The 19,456-nt window shown below is 37.9% G+C and overlaps 1 protein-coding gene across 4 annotated transcripts in view; it reads left to right on the forward strand.

Annotated features, from left to right (window-relative positions):
* Window positions 1–19,456, forward strand: part of CNTN5 (contactin 5) — a 678,174-nt gene that overhangs the window by 630,072 nt on the left and 28,646 nt on the right. For all 4 annotated transcript variants that reach the window (XM_056329576.1, XM_056329574.1, XM_056329577.1 and 1 more), the window contains 3 exons: window positions 6,923–7,081; window positions 7,510–7,659; window positions 18,304–18,374. In XM_056329576.1, the coding sequence (XP_056185551.1) occupies window positions 6,923–7,081; window positions 7,510–7,659; window positions 18,304–18,374 (380 nt within the window). The remainder of the gene's footprint in view (window positions 1–6,922; window positions 7,082–7,509; window positions 7,660–18,303; window positions 18,375–19,456) is intronic.

A 19,456-nucleotide genomic window follows, 5' to 3' on the forward strand; every position in this document is an offset into this window, starting at 1 on the left:
TTTTAAGTTGTCAAATAAATTCCATCACTTAAGCCCTATTTGTAAATTGCTCTTGCAAACCTCGTTTACAATATATTATGCCCAAGAGAGTAAGTAGCATTGATTGCGGGGATTGCAGTGGGATGCTGCATTACACACCGCCTTACAACAGCCTATGGAGCAACCAGCTCATCTCCAAATTACCAAACTTCCTTTCAGATTGATCCATTTATGTGTTCTAGATACAGTGCAGCCTGATTGGTTTTGCAAAGGAGCAAAAGGTACTAGTCCCAAAATGCCTTATTCAATATTTGACTTTCTTCAATGTAAACAGTGTAAACTGTAACCTGTAGCAAATGTTGACACGACAAGGTAATTAAGTACGGGAGAGCATTGCAAACAAAAAGACCATTAGCTCTTTGCAATGGAACTACAGTAATGCAGCAGTCAGGCAAGTTTGCTTAATTTTTTAATTTGAGATGCTAACTAACAAAAAATGCCATCTTATGTAACAAAAAGAGGTCAAATAAATAAAATGCAGAAAAAATATTTCTGTATGTTTCCTTGTGTTATAAACTGTTTTAGGAGAAATTCAAATAATTTATAGGTCTCAGTTCTGTTACAAATAGGTCTGTGCTTTCTAAGCATTAATACTGTTAACTTTGTTTCCAGCACTATCGCCTTGGTCTATACGTAAGGATTTTTGTAGATTTAGATGCCAGATATTTTCTGGGGGGTTTAGTAATAGTACATTCACTGTTTTTTGCTTTTATCATCCCTTTTACTCTTACTGCTCAAAATGTGTTTTCTGTTGTTATGGATGTTAATAGACCTTGTGCTTTTGTAGAGGAAGAAAGAAATAATGCCCAGTCTTCCTAATTCTCTGTGTCAGTGATGTACACCCTTGGAAACTTATTAGCATATACAAAGCTAATTGAAATCCTTTGAACTATACAAATATTAGTACAACACTGATGGCAAGAAGATTTCTTAAAAATAAGATGAAAATCAGCTTTCTTCTACGATGTATAACATGTATTGTAAGACTGTGCATGGAAAGCTAACCAAATGCACTGTGCATGCCTACTGTAAGTAAAATGAGCTTTAAGATCAAACAGCTACCTGGAAGCTGTAAGATCTTGAAATGGAGCAGAAAGCAATCCTGTAGTGTAAAGGGATGTAAGCCTTTGTGACTACAATCTGCGGTTTAAGAGTACACATTTTGTGGTCTAAAAATAAAAAAGAGGTTAAAGCTATTCATCTTGTAGACTGGCAAAACTACCAATCTAAGCAAGTAATCCACTCTCGATATATTTTTGGAGAAGTAATGTTTCCTCTGAACTCCACTGACCTGGAGCAAATATAATGCAGGAACTGCTGGTTAGGTTGACCACACTGCTCCTTTCAGTTGTGATATTGCCAATAAAACTTAAAGACAAGCACTTGGGTTTAAAGGCCATCAAACACAACATTATTAAATGGAACATAAACAAGGTCAGCAGATTCTTGCTGGTCCTTGAAATTACATATGAGCTGTAGCAAAGGCCAGGAAGATGCCCTAAGCACAGACCCCATTAATTGGACTCACAGAATATGTCCATAATAGTAAACTGCTCCCTGGGGCCAATGGATACAGCAGAGTTCCCATCCACACAGCTACATTTCTGGTTGCCCTCCCTGCTCAAAATAGGATGGGTACAACAAACTGCCTGTTGGGATCTGCCCCAGCCCATGGTAATCCATAAATTGTGCCAAGCCATTGGCTGGGAGAGTTATAGTTGCACAGGGCTGAAATTATGATAGGGACTGGCTGACAACATAATGGCACAGAGGATCAGTGCTAGAGTTCAGATTTGTGTTTTGGCCCTTTTCAGTATATCAGCATAACTAAAACTTTTACAATTTTAGAAGAGAGTATATTACTGTAGATGTAGCATCAGCCCTTTAACCCACAGACTCCAGACCAAAACATTTGCAGCTATCTGATCTTGTAACAGGACCTTTGTTATAATATCTTCAACAGTGTGAAAGGGAAAGAAATTAATCTCTTTAAAAAGCTGTGGAGTTTTTTAAGAATTTAAACAAGATCCTTTGTTCCAAGAAATGTTTTTACAAATATCAACTTATATCTGTAACTTCAGTCAAAAAAAGTACCTAGAAACAAGTACAAAAGTACAAATCAGATGTGGTGATGTTCATGAACTCAGTGCCTAAAAGAGACCCGTGCAGATCCGGGAGTGCTGGTGCCCACGCTGTGACTGCAGGGAGCAAAGGAGGCAGTACAGACCAGAACTGGGACAGCTGGCAAGCGATGCCCTATAGTGCTAAAGATAGTCAGCACGACATGCCAATAAAAGTGTCATGTCTAAAACTCAGTCTCTTACTCTATTTTTGACCTGCTAGCTATGTCATTCACAATGCAATTCATAGGCTACTGGAGTTTTTCCTCCTAAGGTGAAATTTCAGTTCATGTTCCCTGCACTGTCTGTACCTTTTGTGTCAAGCCACAACTGCCACTTCACAAACATCCAGCTCAGAGGTTTTGGACTGCAGTCTGGCATCTGAGCTCACAACACTCAGCAACTCTGAAAGTTGCCTTGCCCAAATCCCCTATTTTTAGGTTTGTACAAAGCAGAGAAGTCATCAGGGAAAAGGAGAACAATGTGACATCTGTACCACCAAAGGCCTTCTCAGACAGGACACCAGGGACTTCTCCTGACCCTCATTCCTGGAACGAGTCAAAACTATTAAGGCTGGAACATCAATGTCTTCTCTTTCTTACCTTCCAATCCTGAGTCTAACTTCCCTGTCTATCCTGCCACTGGTTGTGGCATAAACTCTCCACCTGCCCAGGGCACTTATGTAGCTACTTTATAGAAACCACTCAAGTGCACCATACGTGGAGAGGTGGAAGGACTGGGGAAACATATGTATCCATGAAAGCCATAGTGCCTATTGCATTTACTGTACCTTGAACTTTCTCTCCATCCTCTTCTTCCCCACCATGTGCAAACACTTCATAGGTGGGCACAGCAAAAGACATTTCTGTTACAACAGTCAAGCTCCTGTTTTATCAAGCACCTTTTCAATTATTCTGTAGTAACTGACTCTTTCTTTTCCTCTTTTTCTTTCTTCTCATCTTCCTGATGACAAGCCAGTACACTTTGTCATTCAGAAAGGAAAATCTTCAGGTCAAGAAATCTGTGCTCATGAACTGCTGCATATCAAGCTTCTTAGCTGTTTGGTAAAAGTAAGAATTATGCTGGTCAGGCAGCGGTGGAGTAAATCAGCCCACATTCAGGGATTCACAGGAAAGGGCACTGCCTCATGGAATGACTACAGCTATTATTGGTAATAGTCTTTCAAGAACTCTCACATTAACATTGTACCATGGCAAGTAATCTAAAGGACCTTTCAGGATGGTCATTCCAACAATAAAAGATACATAAAACAACTTTGCCAAAATGCAGTCATGCATGTCCTGAAATGAAGTATCAATCTGTGGAATTGCTCTGAAAGAAGATAACTGACTAATGTCCTTGACATCAGGTTTCCAGTGCTCCTAGAGCCACATAAGAGCCTATTGCAGTCCCAAATGTCTTCTCTATGAAGGTCAACTGCACTGTAGCGCATTTATGACCAGTCGTTTTCTGTGTAGTTTCCAGAGAAACATTCAAGCAGACTGTGCATTTTTTCCTCAATTGGTTATTCTCAACTAAAAAAATGTTTTAGAGATCCTGAACAATAACATAGCCCTTGGGAGAAAAGCTTCTGTGCATTAGCCATCCAGCTGACACCATGAATGATTACATCCAAGCATAAAATTTAATGAGATTTCTACAAAAATGAGTGACATCTGCATAGCACTCAGGTCCTGGCTAAGTGTCATACATTTGTCATCACTGAGGCTTTTGTCTTTTATTAATCCGCTTTCAAGAATGCCTGCTGTTGGAAGTGGAAATGCTTTCTAGCAGTCATCCTGCAGACTGTGTAAAAGCACACATCTCAGAAAGCATAATGACACATTGTCATGCTAAGGAATGCATTTAGGAGGTTTAAAAAACATGAGAGAACTCCAACAACAAAATATATTAAGAATTTAGCAGGAGATATCTGCATAAATATATTTCAAATCCTTTAATATAAGCAAGATGCTTGTTCTTTTGTCTATAATACAGTGGCTACAAACTCTTTAACAACATTTGGTGTGCACAGAAGAAATATTGTCATAAAGAAAAAGTACTAAAATATTTCCCTTTAATTTTGTTTGTGCTCAGGACCATGATATAACTCTGGGCCTAGGGCTCCAACCCAGGAAAAGCGTATGATTGTATCAAGATCCCAGCTTTCCTTTAAACCTTCCCTCATGGCTACAAATAAAAATTTCACTAGTATTTTCCTACATCAACAGATAGCCTGAAACAACAGATGATAGAGATTGAAGATCACCCTGTTTTATTAAATTAGCCCCAGGACTTGCTATTTTGAGATGAAGGCCTGACCTGGTGCTTCCCATCAAAGAACAGAAAAATCTTGGCAGGAAGGCAGGAGTGCAGAGGATACATCTTTCTGCCATGCTTTCTTCCAGGAGGAAAAGCAAGACCTTTCAACTGCAAATTAAGGTGGGACTCCAAAAGGCCAAGAGTCACAAGGTGTCCAAGAGGTGGCACCATCTTACCCCAGCACCATTTGTGACTCGATGAACAGCACTGACAGTGGCAAAGTCAAGCCTGCTGAGCAGGCAGAGGAAGGGAAGAGGACACGCTCCCAGCGCTGAAGCTCCTCACCACCCATGGAAGTGGAAAAACTTGTTCTTCTCTAGTGCAGAGCTGTACCCTGGGCTCCTGGGAAGATGACTGCAGTGTGTTGTGGAGACAATCTTCTTCCATCATACATCCATAGTACTCAACTTTATTGAATTCCTTCCATTCCTGAAATGGAAGGAATTGAATCCCTTCAATTTCAGACATTTGTTTCTCTTTTTTTGTTGCTATTATTTCTAAATGCCATGTATTTCTAACATATTAATCTCAATTAGTTGCTTGTAGATCATTGCCAAGTAAACAGAGGCAAGTGAATAGCGTAAATTACTTTCTCATTTAAAGAATTGAATGTCTCTCTCTCACTCTGAAGCTATTGAGCCCAAGTATTACAAAACTCTGATCATACTGTTGTTATAGTTCATGTAAACATACTTTTGTTGAAGGCACATCAGAGGAAATATAAAGCTGTTTGCAGCTGCAAATGACAAAAAATCACAGCAACTAAAAATACTTCAGTTGATGGCGGTTTTTTAGCCTTTGATACTCAGTTAAATTTGTTTCTACTCAAGGACTAAGGATTCTGGCCAGCAAAAGATTTGATTGCATGAAACAGCACAGAAACATAATAATGCTAAGCTCAGTAATGCAGAAATCCTGGCTACAATTGCGACTTCAAATGGTGGCACCAGACCCAAGTGTTTGCCACCCTGGTCTGCAGGTGCAGAGCTCTGACAGATCAGCAAGTGGGACTGCACCACTCACCACAGCTCACGGGAATGGAAGGATCCAAAGGACCTGCTCCACTACAGCTTATGATACATGCAAACAGCATCAGGCTCCCACAGAAGTGTAGCAGCAATTGCTTTCTATTAATAAAGTTGTTTCCATCATCACCTTTCCTGCAGTTTCATTTTGGGAGGAAGTGTCCAGTAGTACATTTCTGATTTCACAGTCCTTTGTCTGTGTAGGAGCAGAAGCAAAACTTCACCCTTCAAGAACAGGAGGATGGAAAAGAATCAGAAGGGTCTTGGATGCCAAGTAAATCCAGATTTGTCATAAATAATTATAGCTATTAATAATATTAATGTTTTACAGAAGTATTAAATCCTGTCCTTCAGGACTTACGTAAGCTTTTAAGTATAAGAAACCACAAGAGAGATGCTTATTCTGCATTTATGCATAACAGAGATGCACATTTTATCCTAAACATCTAGTTACAACAACTGTGGAAGAGGATCCTGAACCAGGAAAACTTTGCCTCTGACTTAGTTTGACAAGGGCGAATGCACAGTTTTCAAACACCAGTAATATCAATATCAGGAAGATTTAAAGAAGAAAATTAGGGTAGGAATGGGACATTATAGTCACATTTTTCATTGTAAAGTAACGTTTGTTACCAGAGACCTCACTTGTTGGGTCAGTTGCATGGCCTTTATAAATGGTGATTAACATATTCTCATTTGGGGCAGCTAAATGGAATAAATAATCCTTTAATTTCTCGAGTGAGAGGTTGTTGTGTTTTTTTTTGTTTGTTTTTAATAGAGCTATAGTAATTATCAGCCTTCACAATATTTGAATTTGGGTCTTGTTTCGTTTATAATAGTTTTCAATTAAACAGTTAATGGACTTCCAGCAGAAATCTAATCCAGGAGGTTTCCCTGAATGAGTGAATTTGAGAAAAAGGATGAATGCTGTATCTTTGACTTAGTTATTAGTAATATTATTGTTCTCCAAGTAGCACATCCACCTGTGCTTCATTTTGATCACTATTTGTCTTTCCTGCTGACAAGTTTCACGCAAAGAGAAAATGTGATTGTGACTGTGCAGTCTAGCCTGGATGCTTCTTAAAGTTGCTCTTTTTTTCTTTTAATTTTAGGTTCAGAACAATTATAATGGAGATTTTTCTTTATTAATCTGTTTCTATTTCTAGTTCTTCTGCTGTCACTCTGACAAGTTAATTGATACTCACCCATGCAGCATTTAAAGAGTAGAAATAATCACTATTTACCCACAGAAATCATGGAAATGAGGTATCTCCATGATGTAGTGGTGTGCATTTTAACCCTTATATTTCATGGATATTGAACTCCAACGGGTCCCTACAGAATGCATCTCCTATATTAATGCTGCTCATCCACAATGGTGGTGTGGTCTGTTTGATTATTCCACTTTATTTCTAGGTCCTCCTGGTCCCCCAGGGGTTGTAATAGTGGAGGAAATTACAGACACCACAGCAACACTCTCCTGGAGTCCTGGGGCAGACAATCACAGCCCTATCTCCCTCTACAACCTGCAAGCACGCAGTCCATTTTCTCTTGGCTGGCAGACCGTAAAAACAGGTGAGAGACACTTTCAAACAGCACCAGTAGACTGTTCAAAACTCCTGCACTTCACAATAATAACCATCTGCAACTGCAGGAACAGACACTCTTAAGAGAACAATGATAAATTAAAAGCACTGATTTTTTTTTCTTTTTTTTTTTATTCTTTTCACATTACTTAGCAACAGCTCTGAAAGGACAGCACAAAGACACCTGCCATGATGCATCTGTGAATAAGCAGAAAGCTCTCCCCTATATCCTTTAATCTGTGCCTTTTCAGGGGTACCACAGAGTACCAAAAACCTAGCTGTGATTTCCGACATACTAGATCCTTGACGTCCATCTTTCTAATGGCCATATTGTATCACCCAGTCCACTTGCCATTGTGACACTGCGTTTAAACTTCAGATGTCTGAGTGACCTACACATTTCTTTGCCATCTGCAGTTCCAGATGTGATAAGTGGTGACATGGAGTCTGCTATGGCTGTCGAGTTGAACCCTTGGGTGGAGTATGAGTTCAGAGTTGTAGCAACCAACAAAATTGGGACTGGAGACCCCAGTGTACCATCGCGAGTGATCAGAACCAACGAAGCAGGTAAGAAGAGGATGGAAAGGTTAATTTTCCAGGACTACCAGAAACAAAAAGTTTTTTAATATTGTAATAGACCTATGCTCTTCTCCCTGGTATGCATCTGTGTGTTCAGTTATCACTGTTCCAGGGTGATATTCTTTGTAATGGGGAGCCAGTTTATTTTAATTACAGGAATATTATTTAATTCACAGAAATTTCAAGTAAAACCATTCCCTGCTTTCTTACTCCATCTGGGCTGCCTTTTCACCCTACACTTAAGCCATTGCTACCTGCCCTCTGGTAGGCTTCTATTGCTCTTTGATTATAGGCTGCTTCTCAGTTTCTTTAAACAACTGCTCCCAAGCAGCCTCTCACTCCTTATTCTTCAAAACTCTTCTTCTTGAAGGTGCACAGATTTTTTTTCAGCAAGATAGGGAAGCTGTGGGAAGTTACTTAATTTGAAATACCTTGTGCTCTAAGTGTTTCTTTATCATGTACACTCTACTATGAACTGCTATTGCATTTAAAGAAATCTGATTATAATTCTGACTGGAATGGTACTGGGGGAGCCCAGCAAAAACGTTTTGTATCCTACTTGGGTCTCTTGAAAATTTCAGTGGTCTTGGAAAGTTTGGAATCATTGACAGTAATTGGGCAGAATGAAGAGAGATAAAGGACTGGGAATCTGAGAAAAATCCCTAGGCAGCTAGGGAAAGACATTGTAAGAGGCAGAAAGAGACAGGGTTTGAATAAAGCCTCAGAAGAGAACTGCATCTCAGAACACTTTCAGATTATTCTTCATTCTTCTTTGTTACTTAGGAGGCCTAGAGAGTTTTGACTTTCTTTTGATGTTTCTTAAGCTGAATAATTTGTAAGTGGTTTATTGATCATACACAATAGAAGAGTGCCAAATTCAAAGATTCCACTTGAATTTGCAAGTATAACTGATTTTGTAGTTGTAAATATTCTGGATGCATACAGCAGCTGTGTTGCACTCTGTCTTCTCATTAAGGGAGACTATAAGAATTACAAGTGGTAATGCCAAAATGTGTCCACCTTTCTTCTGAAAAAATATTCTTATCTTTAAGATACGTTAATGTTGTGCCTCAGTTCCATAGTTCACCAGTATGTGTGTATGCCACCCATAAACATTCACAGCAGACTGTTCAGGCTGATTTTCTTAGACAGAACCACAGAATCAACTCAACAATTGGGGCTGGCGGGGATCTCGGGAGGTCTCTAGTCCAGCCTCCCACTCAAAGATGTGTAAACTGACCCCAGAGCAGGTTGCTCAGTGTGTTGTCCAGTTCAGTCTTTGAAACCTCCAAGGAGGTAGATTGTGCATCTCCTCTGGGCAACCTGTACCAGCTGTTAACTAAACTCATTACGATTTTTCATTCAATATATCCAGCAAGAACTGCCCTTATTTCATCTTATGACCTCTGTCTTGTGCCCTTCTGCCCTGCACCACTATGAAGAGCCCATCTCTGTCTCATCAATGACCTCCCCATAGGCACTGGGAGCTGCTGTTAGGTTCCCCAAAGACATCTCTTCTCCAGGCTGAACAAGCCCAGCTCCCCCAGTCTCTCCTCACAAGGCAGGTGCTCCAGCCCCACCATCCCAGTGGACTCTCCTGAACTTGCTCTTGTTGATCAATGCCTTTCTCATTGTGGCACTCAGAATTGGATGCACTATTTCAGATGAAGTCTAATAAACCTGTCTTCAGTTGTAATAAGACATATTTATTTACTTCTGTTTTAAATAACTGTGTAGTTGCTAGCTGATATTAAATTTCACTGTGCAATCACAGAACTGCACTGAAGTGATTTGATTTCCATTCACGCATGTGGAAGGATGCTTCCTTTCCAACTCTCCCTCCCCTCTTCTTCTGCAAGCTCCCCACAGTGTGAAACTCAGTAATTTTATAGCAGAAGCTTCATATGCTACATACTTTGTTCCATTAAGAAAAGGAGGAAAGGAAAATTAAATAAAAAACACGAGCTAGTTTAATCTCAAATTATTTTTTTTTAAAAATATTTCACCACCATCATTCTTTCATTGATTTTGTACAATATTTCATGTGCAGTGAAAATTCTGCTGGACCCTAATGTTTGAATGGCTTCCCTATTTATTCAGGTGGTACATATCAGAAAGGACACAAACATTATGGAAAAAGTTTATCCTGTAATAGGTTGCACCCCTGGGAATACGTTCTTTCCCATTTATGAATATGTTCCCTGTTTTTGAAAAGATGGTTCAGGATTTTAATCAACTGCATGTATTGAAGCTGTGGTTGAATGTTTTTCTCACAAGTTGAAGTTTGAAAATGTTAACATTTCATCTAGCTGTCACAGGGTTTGGGTTCCTTCTTCTTTCCCAGTGTTTACCAAACAAAGGCTGTGTTTACTAAAACATATTCCTACAGCTCTAGTGAACATCTTCTTCATGCACACCCATTGTGAATATTCCTTTGGAAAATCATTACAATCCTACCTCTGTAAAAAAGAATTGATAAATCATCATAATGATCAGTAAAAAAAGAATAAAATTGTGAGACAGACAAAGCATGCAGGATGCAGTGTATTTTCACCCAGTGATTGGCATTTGTTGCTGGGTAATAATCCACTATTGCTGCCACAGAAGGAGCAGAGTCTTTAACTCAAGTGGCAATGATCTGTACCCCAGTGCATGGGTCTCCTCCTGATAAACACTGCTGTAGCTGATACAAATGAAAGTCTTTTTGAATAACAAATCAGTAAGTTATTAGTTCAAATAGGAAAAAGACCATACTAGATGTTTACTTGCACTTTCAGCCTCCCAGTTAGGAATACCTTTTTGCTACCGGAGTTACAGCTGCACAAATGTCATGTTAGAAGGAGTGTTTTGTAGCATGACATTGAAATCCAGACAGGTGCCAGTAAAACAACTTAACAGCCTTTGGAAAAATTGAAGCTGAATTTATTTGGTGTGCCTGCTTAACACGGTGTGGTAAGGCAGAAGTCTGTTACCATCCCCTCAATTTCAAAAGACCTTTCTTTAAAAAAAAGTTTGTTTTCTGATTCACTTGTGAATTGGTTTGGGGTTTGTGTGGGGGTTTTTTTGGTGTTTGGGGTTTTTTTAAATAAAAAAGATTGATGCAGTCTCATTTTCTTATTCTATAGAGGGAGTGAGAAGACAGGAGTTACAATAAGATGTAACTTCCCATCTAAGATGTAACCTTTGCAGGTTAGAACCTGCAAAGGGTTGTAAAGTCAGAACCATAACACAATGGATTCTGCTTTAAACAAAGAACAGGAAAAAAAAAAGAAAAAAAAAAAAAACCAAACAAACCCTGTTACACATAATTCTTTGCAAAATAACATGTTGCTTATAATTTTTATGGCACTCTTAGAATGCCAGAGGCTTCGTGATCTTTTTCATTCAGGCAGCCACTGTTCCCTGATCTCCAGATATTCCTGAAGGCCAGAGCCTGTTTAGCTCTGCCCTCTGAGACAGCTGGCAGTGACTGCAGGAATTATCACCTCTGGCACAGTTTTCAGATGCCAAAGTCAAACAGACAAGAAAACTAACAATAGGTTTCATTGGGTTTCATATATTGTTTTCCAAATTAGCACATTAATATCTATCTTAGTGTACCCAGTGATCCTTTTCTTTTTTTCAGAATCTCTCCATTACTATTCCTTTATCTGAAAGCTTCAAGGGAAAATCTCTCAACATGGGTTACAGTTCTAGTACCATAGAACTCAATTCTGAGAAGACATGTATGTGAAAGGACGTTATATTTCAGAAAGGACGTGGCATCAGCCTCTCTGCTCATGACCCAGGCACAGTAACCTGGCTATTTGCAGTAATGTCAGATGTGACCCACAAGTGAGAACAGGCAGGCTGCCCCTGCGCTGGGTACAACTACAGAACCATCAGTCTCCCAGCAGAGAAGGTGACTGTGTCTCATCCTCAGAAAGTTGAGGTCCCCAGGCTGAATGGTAGCTGTGTAGACAACCCACAGAGGCAGCAAATGTGTGATTCTGCTGCCATTCTTTTATACTTTAATGGAAACCAGCATTTGTAATTTAATGGAACAAGCTAATCTGACTGCAGACTAAAGTCTTTTTCTCTCCCCACACCTCACTTATTTTATCACTTCTTCCCCAAGATAGTAACAACATTTTATATTAGTCCATTATCTAAAAATACCCATGGAAACAATAATCGGGATGGTGTAAGGAAATCAACAGAATAATAAACAGATTTCCACTTGCTTTAATTTTCTAATTAAACCCTAATCTTGTTACTTAGTTCATATTTAGTTAATATGATTGCTTTTCATAGCTACTTTCATCGAAATGGATAATACTGCAATTTTCTGGCACATCTGACTTATAGCCAGCTGCTGCATTTCTGTCAGTTCTAGCCTTGATACATATTTTACAGGTCCACAAGGTGAAAAGAGCCAATAACATGAATTTAAACATGTCTGGCATTCCACTAAGGCAGTCGGGCATTTGAAGCCTGGGGGCAAAGCATCAATTACATTATCTATTCATGGGGAAACATGGGGAGAGAGAAATTGAGTAGAATTAAAGTTTAACCTGCTAATCATGCATGCAAACCTGATTCTATGAGGTAACAATGCACTCTGTTAGTAGCAGATTGTACACAGGTTTTATTTTTAATAAGTCCTTATTTACCATTAAGTTGCCCTTATTATCCGCTAGAATTTCTTCATAGCATACCAAGAAATGCCTCCATCCCAGGAAAAAAGTTACATCTTTTACGCTGGCTTTGCTTTCAGGTTTTTTTGTCGTTCGAAGTTGTGTTTTATTTGTTTGTTGACCTGTATAAAAGAAGTTTCAGCTTTTCCCATTACTGTAACTATTTTTGCTCTGCAAAAAAAATGAATAACCCTCTGTATCTGAGACATTTGGAGATGATTACAAAGGCTACTAAGCTTTTATAGAAAAAATGCTTTTCCATAAGGAAAAACAAAAAGAGAAGAGAAAGTAGATGGTAACCATTGACTGCATGGGTATATTTACATACAATAGGCTATTAACACACAATATTGCAGGCTCAAACTAATATGCAGTATATATTAACAAAGGATCCAAATGTGTGTGCTATTAAAAGACATAACAAGAAAACTAAGGAACTGGTTCCTTGGCATATATGCCACAGCATTTGAGATTTCAGTCCTGTACGTGGTGATATGGAGGTTATGCAGACTGAGTCCTGCAGCCATGCATTACATGTTATCAGTGAATAGAACTGAATTCTGTCTTCTACTAAATTACAAATATTAATAATACAGAGGAAGTGAGAACAACGAAAATGCTGATCCTGAGACCAGCTGGGGCATCGCTGTTTTCCAATAGTTGAATACAGTGCACCACCCGCTTCCGAGGTGCTGGCACATTTTACATTTCATTCCTGAACAGATGAGATGTGAAATGTTTTCCTGGGAGGGTGAGAACTTGAGGGCTGGCCTTTCACACAGTGAAAGGGTTTTCACTTAAGAACCCTCTGTTTCCCAGATGTGTACTGCAGGAGATTTATACAGATATATAGATACATAAAGGAAAACAACCAAGAAGAAAAAACGGCTGAATGTGTTGTTGCTTTGGTCCTTACATTAGGAAATTCTGCCAAGCTGGTAACAAACTTTTTCCCCCTGTTCATACCTTTTCCACAGCTAAGAAGAGTTGGTTTTCAAACAATACCTGTGCTTAAAAGATACAAAAAGCTCTAAAAGAAATAAATAACTGCAACTGTACCGTGAGCAAACATTTTCTTAAGGACCAAAGCCAAGTTTAATAATTCATCTCCCCAAAAAGTGTAACAATGTCAACATTTTGTTTCATTTTGCTTTATTTGACACAATGTTCCAGAATTTATTTAAAAATAAATCCATGTGGAAAATATCTCAGGATTCAAGTACAGTTAAGAAAGACCTTGTGGTTAAAGTACAGAACTGGGATTTGGGAAATCTGGACTCAATTGCTTATCAGAAAACTTTGTAAATTTGGGCAGCTTACATTAGCATTTCTTACTCTAAGAACAGGAGGTTAGTAAGGGGCTTGCTTCTCTTTGTCCTCCCTCTGTCTCACCTATTCAGACTGCAAAATGGAAGGACAGGGACTAAATCTAGCTACATGTTTCTACAGCAATACTATAATCAATTATAATCTTGGCTGATAAATACTTTTTTTCTGCACAAAAATTAAGACACACTACAAAATTAAGAACATGTCATATCTCTTTGCAATAAAAAAACACACAGAACTGGGAAAAAAAAAAGATATTTCCTTGAAAAGACAAAACAGAAACTTTAAAATTATTAACTTTTCATTCAACAACATTTAAAAAATTTCTTTACAAGGTTGGAATGTTAAAAAGAGAATTAACTGGTTTTCAAGTATTTCCAGTTTTTCCAGGTTCGTTGCAACATTTTCTTTTCCTTTCTATAAGGAAAGGAATCTAGAGCTTAAAGCAGTTTAAAAGATTTTTTTCAGTTCACTCACTGAAGTAAAAATAAGGAGAATTAGAAGTAAAATAACAATTTTGGATAAAAATTAAAATCTCTGACAGTTAAAAACAAAATATCCTCATTTGTCTTTCCACTTTTGTCTATTTTTACATAAAACTGAAGTAAAATTCAAATTACACCTTTTTTAAAAAAACACAAATGGCTATGTTTCATTTGTTATAATATCAAAATGAAATATTTAATAATTGTCCATATTTTGCCCAAAAGTGAGTACCCAAAACCTTTGAATGGGCTTATCTTTACATTCTATCAGAATCTACAGTTTTCATTAAAAAAAAACCCAGAAAATCCATCAACCATGCAGAATGAAGGGAGAGGGATTTTTAAATCTCTGAGCCAAAAACTTAATTTAAGCACCCTGAAGCACAAAGCAGTTTTCAGAATGTTGGACATAGTGGAGCTCTGGAAGAAAAGCTAACATCTACCCGAAATGTTCATGGTTTCATAGCTATGGTAATACCACTTTGAAAAGCTTCCCCAAACTTTGCATTTAAATATAGATTTAATATATATAGGTGGCAATGTCGGCGCTTTTCAGCACTTTATAACCACTGCTCCCATACACAAAGCCCTCAGCAACATCAGTTCTGTGCATACACTTTTTCCTGAAGAACAAACACTGCTTTTCATGCATATGTAGCTTGTAATGATAACAGACATGCAAATTATTAAACAATTGGCCGTGGCTTCATGTACAAGCTTTACCCTTCCATATCTTTCTTTCTTTTTCTTCATTTCCTTTCCCTTTCTTCATTTATATTTCAAGCATGTCATCAAATTCTTCATAGGATGCTGAGGGGTACATTTATCATGCTTGCTCTTACAGAAAATGTTAAAGGGTTTTTTATTTGTTTGGTTTAGGGGAGATAAGTTTTAATAGTGTTTAATTTCACTTTCATTTTCAGCATGACACAGTACTTCCAAAAAAATGGAAAACAATGAGAAACAAATCCTGCTGTTTCTGTTCAAAACAAATTCCTGGCAAAGCCATTCCAGGATTCTTGTTTGTTTGCCTTAAGTGGAGGTTTCAACATCAGTGTCCGACAGCATACAGCCATTATTTACTATGAACTACATCCAGTACCGTTTCTTTCAGGGGACAGTTTTTAGCACTGTTTGTTGTTCGCATTATGAGAGCAATGGAGAGACCTGGCTTTTAAGTCCCAACCTTACCAGTGGCTGAAGAAACAAAACAAAAGAACCAACCTGATCCCAAGTCTAAGAATTAAACAGGGGACAAGTGACAAAGGATAGCTGGCAAAGGGGCTAACAAGAAGGCTTTAAGCAGAAATACAAGCATACGATCAAACTAAGCATAGTCATATTTTATAATCCTAAAGACCAGTTTTAAGCCAAGGAGCAATTAGTTCATTTTCCAGTAGATGACGTTCTCTCATCTTCTCATTACATGAGACATTAACACAGCAAAAAGCTCTTTGCTACTAGTTGAGGTGTATTTATTCAGAAGAAACAATACTGAATTTTTCAGCTTTGACAAGCATTAAAGAAAAGAGGTCCTGATGTCCTTGTCCTCCAAGCACATGGATCCTGTGTCTGGGAGCCAAGTTTAATCATCATACTTGCATATTTGATGCAAGTGCATCTTCATGAGTGTCACTGCTAACAATTAACAACTTAAAGATTGCGAAGTCACTAATTGCATGGCAATAAACTTAGGCTATGAGTAAGTAAATTCAGATATAACACTGATATAAAGTTGGTGCTGCTGAAAGGGTTGCTAATATATAACCTCGGTGCCTGGCAAAAAATGTTTTCTTTTAATAGTTTTCTTCACTTAACAGTTACTCATTTCAAAATGTCCCCCTATAACTGTGTATTATGTGCTTTGGTGCAGTGCCGAGAAAATTTATTCCTTTGACACATTTATTCTTTTAATGGTTATTCATTTGAGAGTTTCACTGTGTGAATGTACATTTTAGTTCGGTGCAAAAGAAATTCATCGTTTTGACAGTTTTATTCTTTTAGCGCTTATTCATTTAATTAGGGCTTCTGTCTGCAAATCTGTTAACAAGAACACTCTAGAAAGAGGACACTGCAGGTTAAATAAGTCCATCACACTGGATGCTTCAAAGAAGTGCTGCATGCTTTCTCATCAGTTATGTGGCACCTACATAAAAACTTCATTTACCTTTATAAATTACCCAAAAATGTCTTGGAAAGGCAAGAGAAAAATGGATGCTAAACAAGGTTTAAATACGCTCCATTAGAGATGGCATCATAATTTTTGCATGTTAATTTACTGGCAGATGATTCTTCATCCACATCTTTTCACTGTAGAACATTCATCCCAGTGTTGCACACTGATTGTTTTTATTCTTTGGGGTTTGGATGTTTGTATTTTTTTTTTAATCCAGAGGGCAATTCTGTTTCTGAAAGAAAAATGTGATTAAATTATTGCTATGTAAAGATTAGGTCTCAGTTTAAACCAGTTCATGTCTCCAGTCAATAGAGTCCAAACAATTTTTCTCGCTGTTTAGACAGTTATCTTTGGATGGAGGGAACCACCCCAAAGCTCTGCATCCATTAGGGGAAGAGTCTGAACTACAAGCTCAGCATGGATACCTGGTTTCCCACTAGCTAATGTTAAACTGCAAAGCAATTAGATCATCTGATTACACAGAAGTCAAGAGCTTTCAGCAGAAAGTAACTATGAAAGTTCTCATTTAGCATGTGGGGAGGGAGGGAGGGAGGGAGGGAAGGAAGGAAGGAAGGAAGGAAGGAAGGAAGGAAGGAAGGAAGGAAGGAAGGATGGAAGGAAGGAAGTCGAAGGCACTGTGTTTGCCAGATAAACCCAGGTTTACTGTAGAGAGATGTTTCACACATGAGAAACCTCCCCTATCAGTCTGGTAAGAACTACAGCTAAAAGGGCTCATTTCCAACAGTGTCTATCAGAAGAAATTCATAAGCTTTGTGGGTTTGCATCATTTATGAGAAAAAACAGAACTGGGCTTATGTCCTCTAAAGAGGAGTTCAGAGTTCAAAAAGACATTAGACAAACAAATTCTAAAATGTTATGTGAACTTCCAGGACCTAGTAAAAACTGCACTTTTATTGAACTTCAGCTGTTAATGATCAACATGGGAAACGGAGAGGACCATGTACATTTATTTAAAGGTATCTTTATTCGTATAGTTCAAAGGCACAATGCTACTCAATAAATAAGCTAAACAGCATGCAATAAGGCCTTAACAGTTACTGCCTTACACCGCATTTCTACCAAGGACCTATGTGCTTCTGTAAGGAAGAGTCTCTATCTTTGGATATATTTAATCAAATAAAGAATACAAGCATTACCTGCTCACAGTAAATAAACTCAAGACATTAGTCATTTTAGGAGCACCATTAGAGGCACTAAGATAAAAAAATTACACAACTCCAATGGAAGAATTAAGATTTGGGGGTTTACAAAATATGATAACCAAATTCACTCTGATGATGATACTTACAATTTCGTTTAAAGAATTTCATCAGCTGCTCATATGTGCTTTTAAAGCCATGATGGCGGTGTCAGTTTTTGAAGAACTGGGTAGTACTGCTTCTAGCATTTTGCAGGAAATTATAAAGGGTGTTTAAGGATGATTACTTTAAAATTTCTGAAAATTGGCTGCCTGTTAAAGCATATAAGAATAGATCTACAATTACTAAAACATTATAAATCACTACTGACCTGAGAAATAGTAGAGACATATTATTTATGTCCTAAGATTTTACCTGAATTCTGAAATATGTCAGGTTTCCTGGTATCTGATTTTGATTTGTATATTCAAAAAATACAAATGTTTACAAGATAATTCCTGTTTTATCTCTTAGATGATCTGTACATTGAAGTTTTGACTAATCTGAAGAAGGCATAGTGTTTAAACAGCTTTTTATTCCAATATTATTTTTCTTATCAGCTTACGCTCTGCTTGAGTTTACCAGCTTGACTGTGGAATTCTGTGAAATGAAAGCAAATTTTCTTTACCACAGGGTGCTGTGTTTGTTATTTCTGTTCTGATTTATCAGACTCATGTCTTCTGCAGCAACTTATTACTGTGGGGAAAACTTCAATAACTTGGACGTTTTGTTTTGTTGTTTGTTTTTTTTTTCCTTTTCACTCACAGTGCCAAAGACACCTCCAGCTAATGTAAGTGGTAGAAGTGGAAGGCGACATGAATTAGTAATAGCATGGGAGGTAAGGGACTTTTCTGATTTCATGTTTACTTCTTTGAGGGCAAAATAAAGAGTACTGTACTGGGGTTTCCTTACAGCAAACCTTGGCAAGACATGAAAACAAAGTACTGTTCTTTAAAGATGTGTTAAACTTTCAAAGTGATGTGCATTTTCACGTGGTTTGAGTAGAGGGCATTATGGTAACAGCTCCAAAGTTGTGCTAATTCATTAAGTCTTCTTCCTGATCTACTGCTTGGGTTGACTTAACTTTTCTGGATCTTATGTAAATGCTAAACCAGGTGAAATAATAGTTAAGGGAACAGAAGGAAAAGCTTATAACTTTTTTATTATTATTTAAATTAAGAAACAATTATTTTTTATGTATTTCATAAAAATATAAAACTAAAGACCTGAAATCAACGTGTATTTGAGAAGATATTTGTGATGCAAGATGCAACACAGCTGTGTGACCATGCCAGTGGGCAACTGGATGAGTGGGAGTTACCTTCTCTGCTAACCATAAATAACACAGTAGAACAGAGACTTTTCTTGAGGGATTTTCAAAACTTCTAGATTCATTATGAAGAGTTTCAAATTCAGAAAATATATACACACACACAACCAAGAAAAATGACATCAAGTAAAGACATGGGGGTTTAATGAAAGAAGTTTTAGTCTAGTCAACTTGAGGAGATATTCAGATGGCAAAAGACACACAGAATTCTGGCTAACTGCTTAAAATGGCAAATTTTAGGACATCTAAACAGGCTGTCTTCTGTTGGCACATCTGCCTTCTCCGATACCAGCTACCTGAGGCAGTTGAGACAGATCTGATTTCAATTTGCTTTATAGTCTATTAATATGAACAGCAGCATCTCTCCTATTGGGAGAGAACTTGCTGAATCCCAAACAAAACCATCAGGTGGCTAGATCTGTATCTGATGTAAACTGGCTTAATCGCAGTCCTTAATATCATATATTAGTATGTAGTACTCATATTAACTGTCTTTATAGTGCTCCCCAGATGATTTGAATGGGAGACTACTGAAGTGTGTTATATCTCCCTCTTTGTCAAGGGTTGAATTGTCCTTCCAAAAGAAACCA

This window comes from Falco biarmicus, chromosome 2 (genome assembly GCF_023638135.1).
Source record: "Falco biarmicus isolate bFalBia1 chromosome 2, bFalBia1.pri, whole genome shotgun sequence".
In the NCBI taxonomy this organism is placed as follows: Eukaryota; Metazoa; Chordata; class Aves; order Falconiformes; family Falconidae; genus Falco; species Falco biarmicus.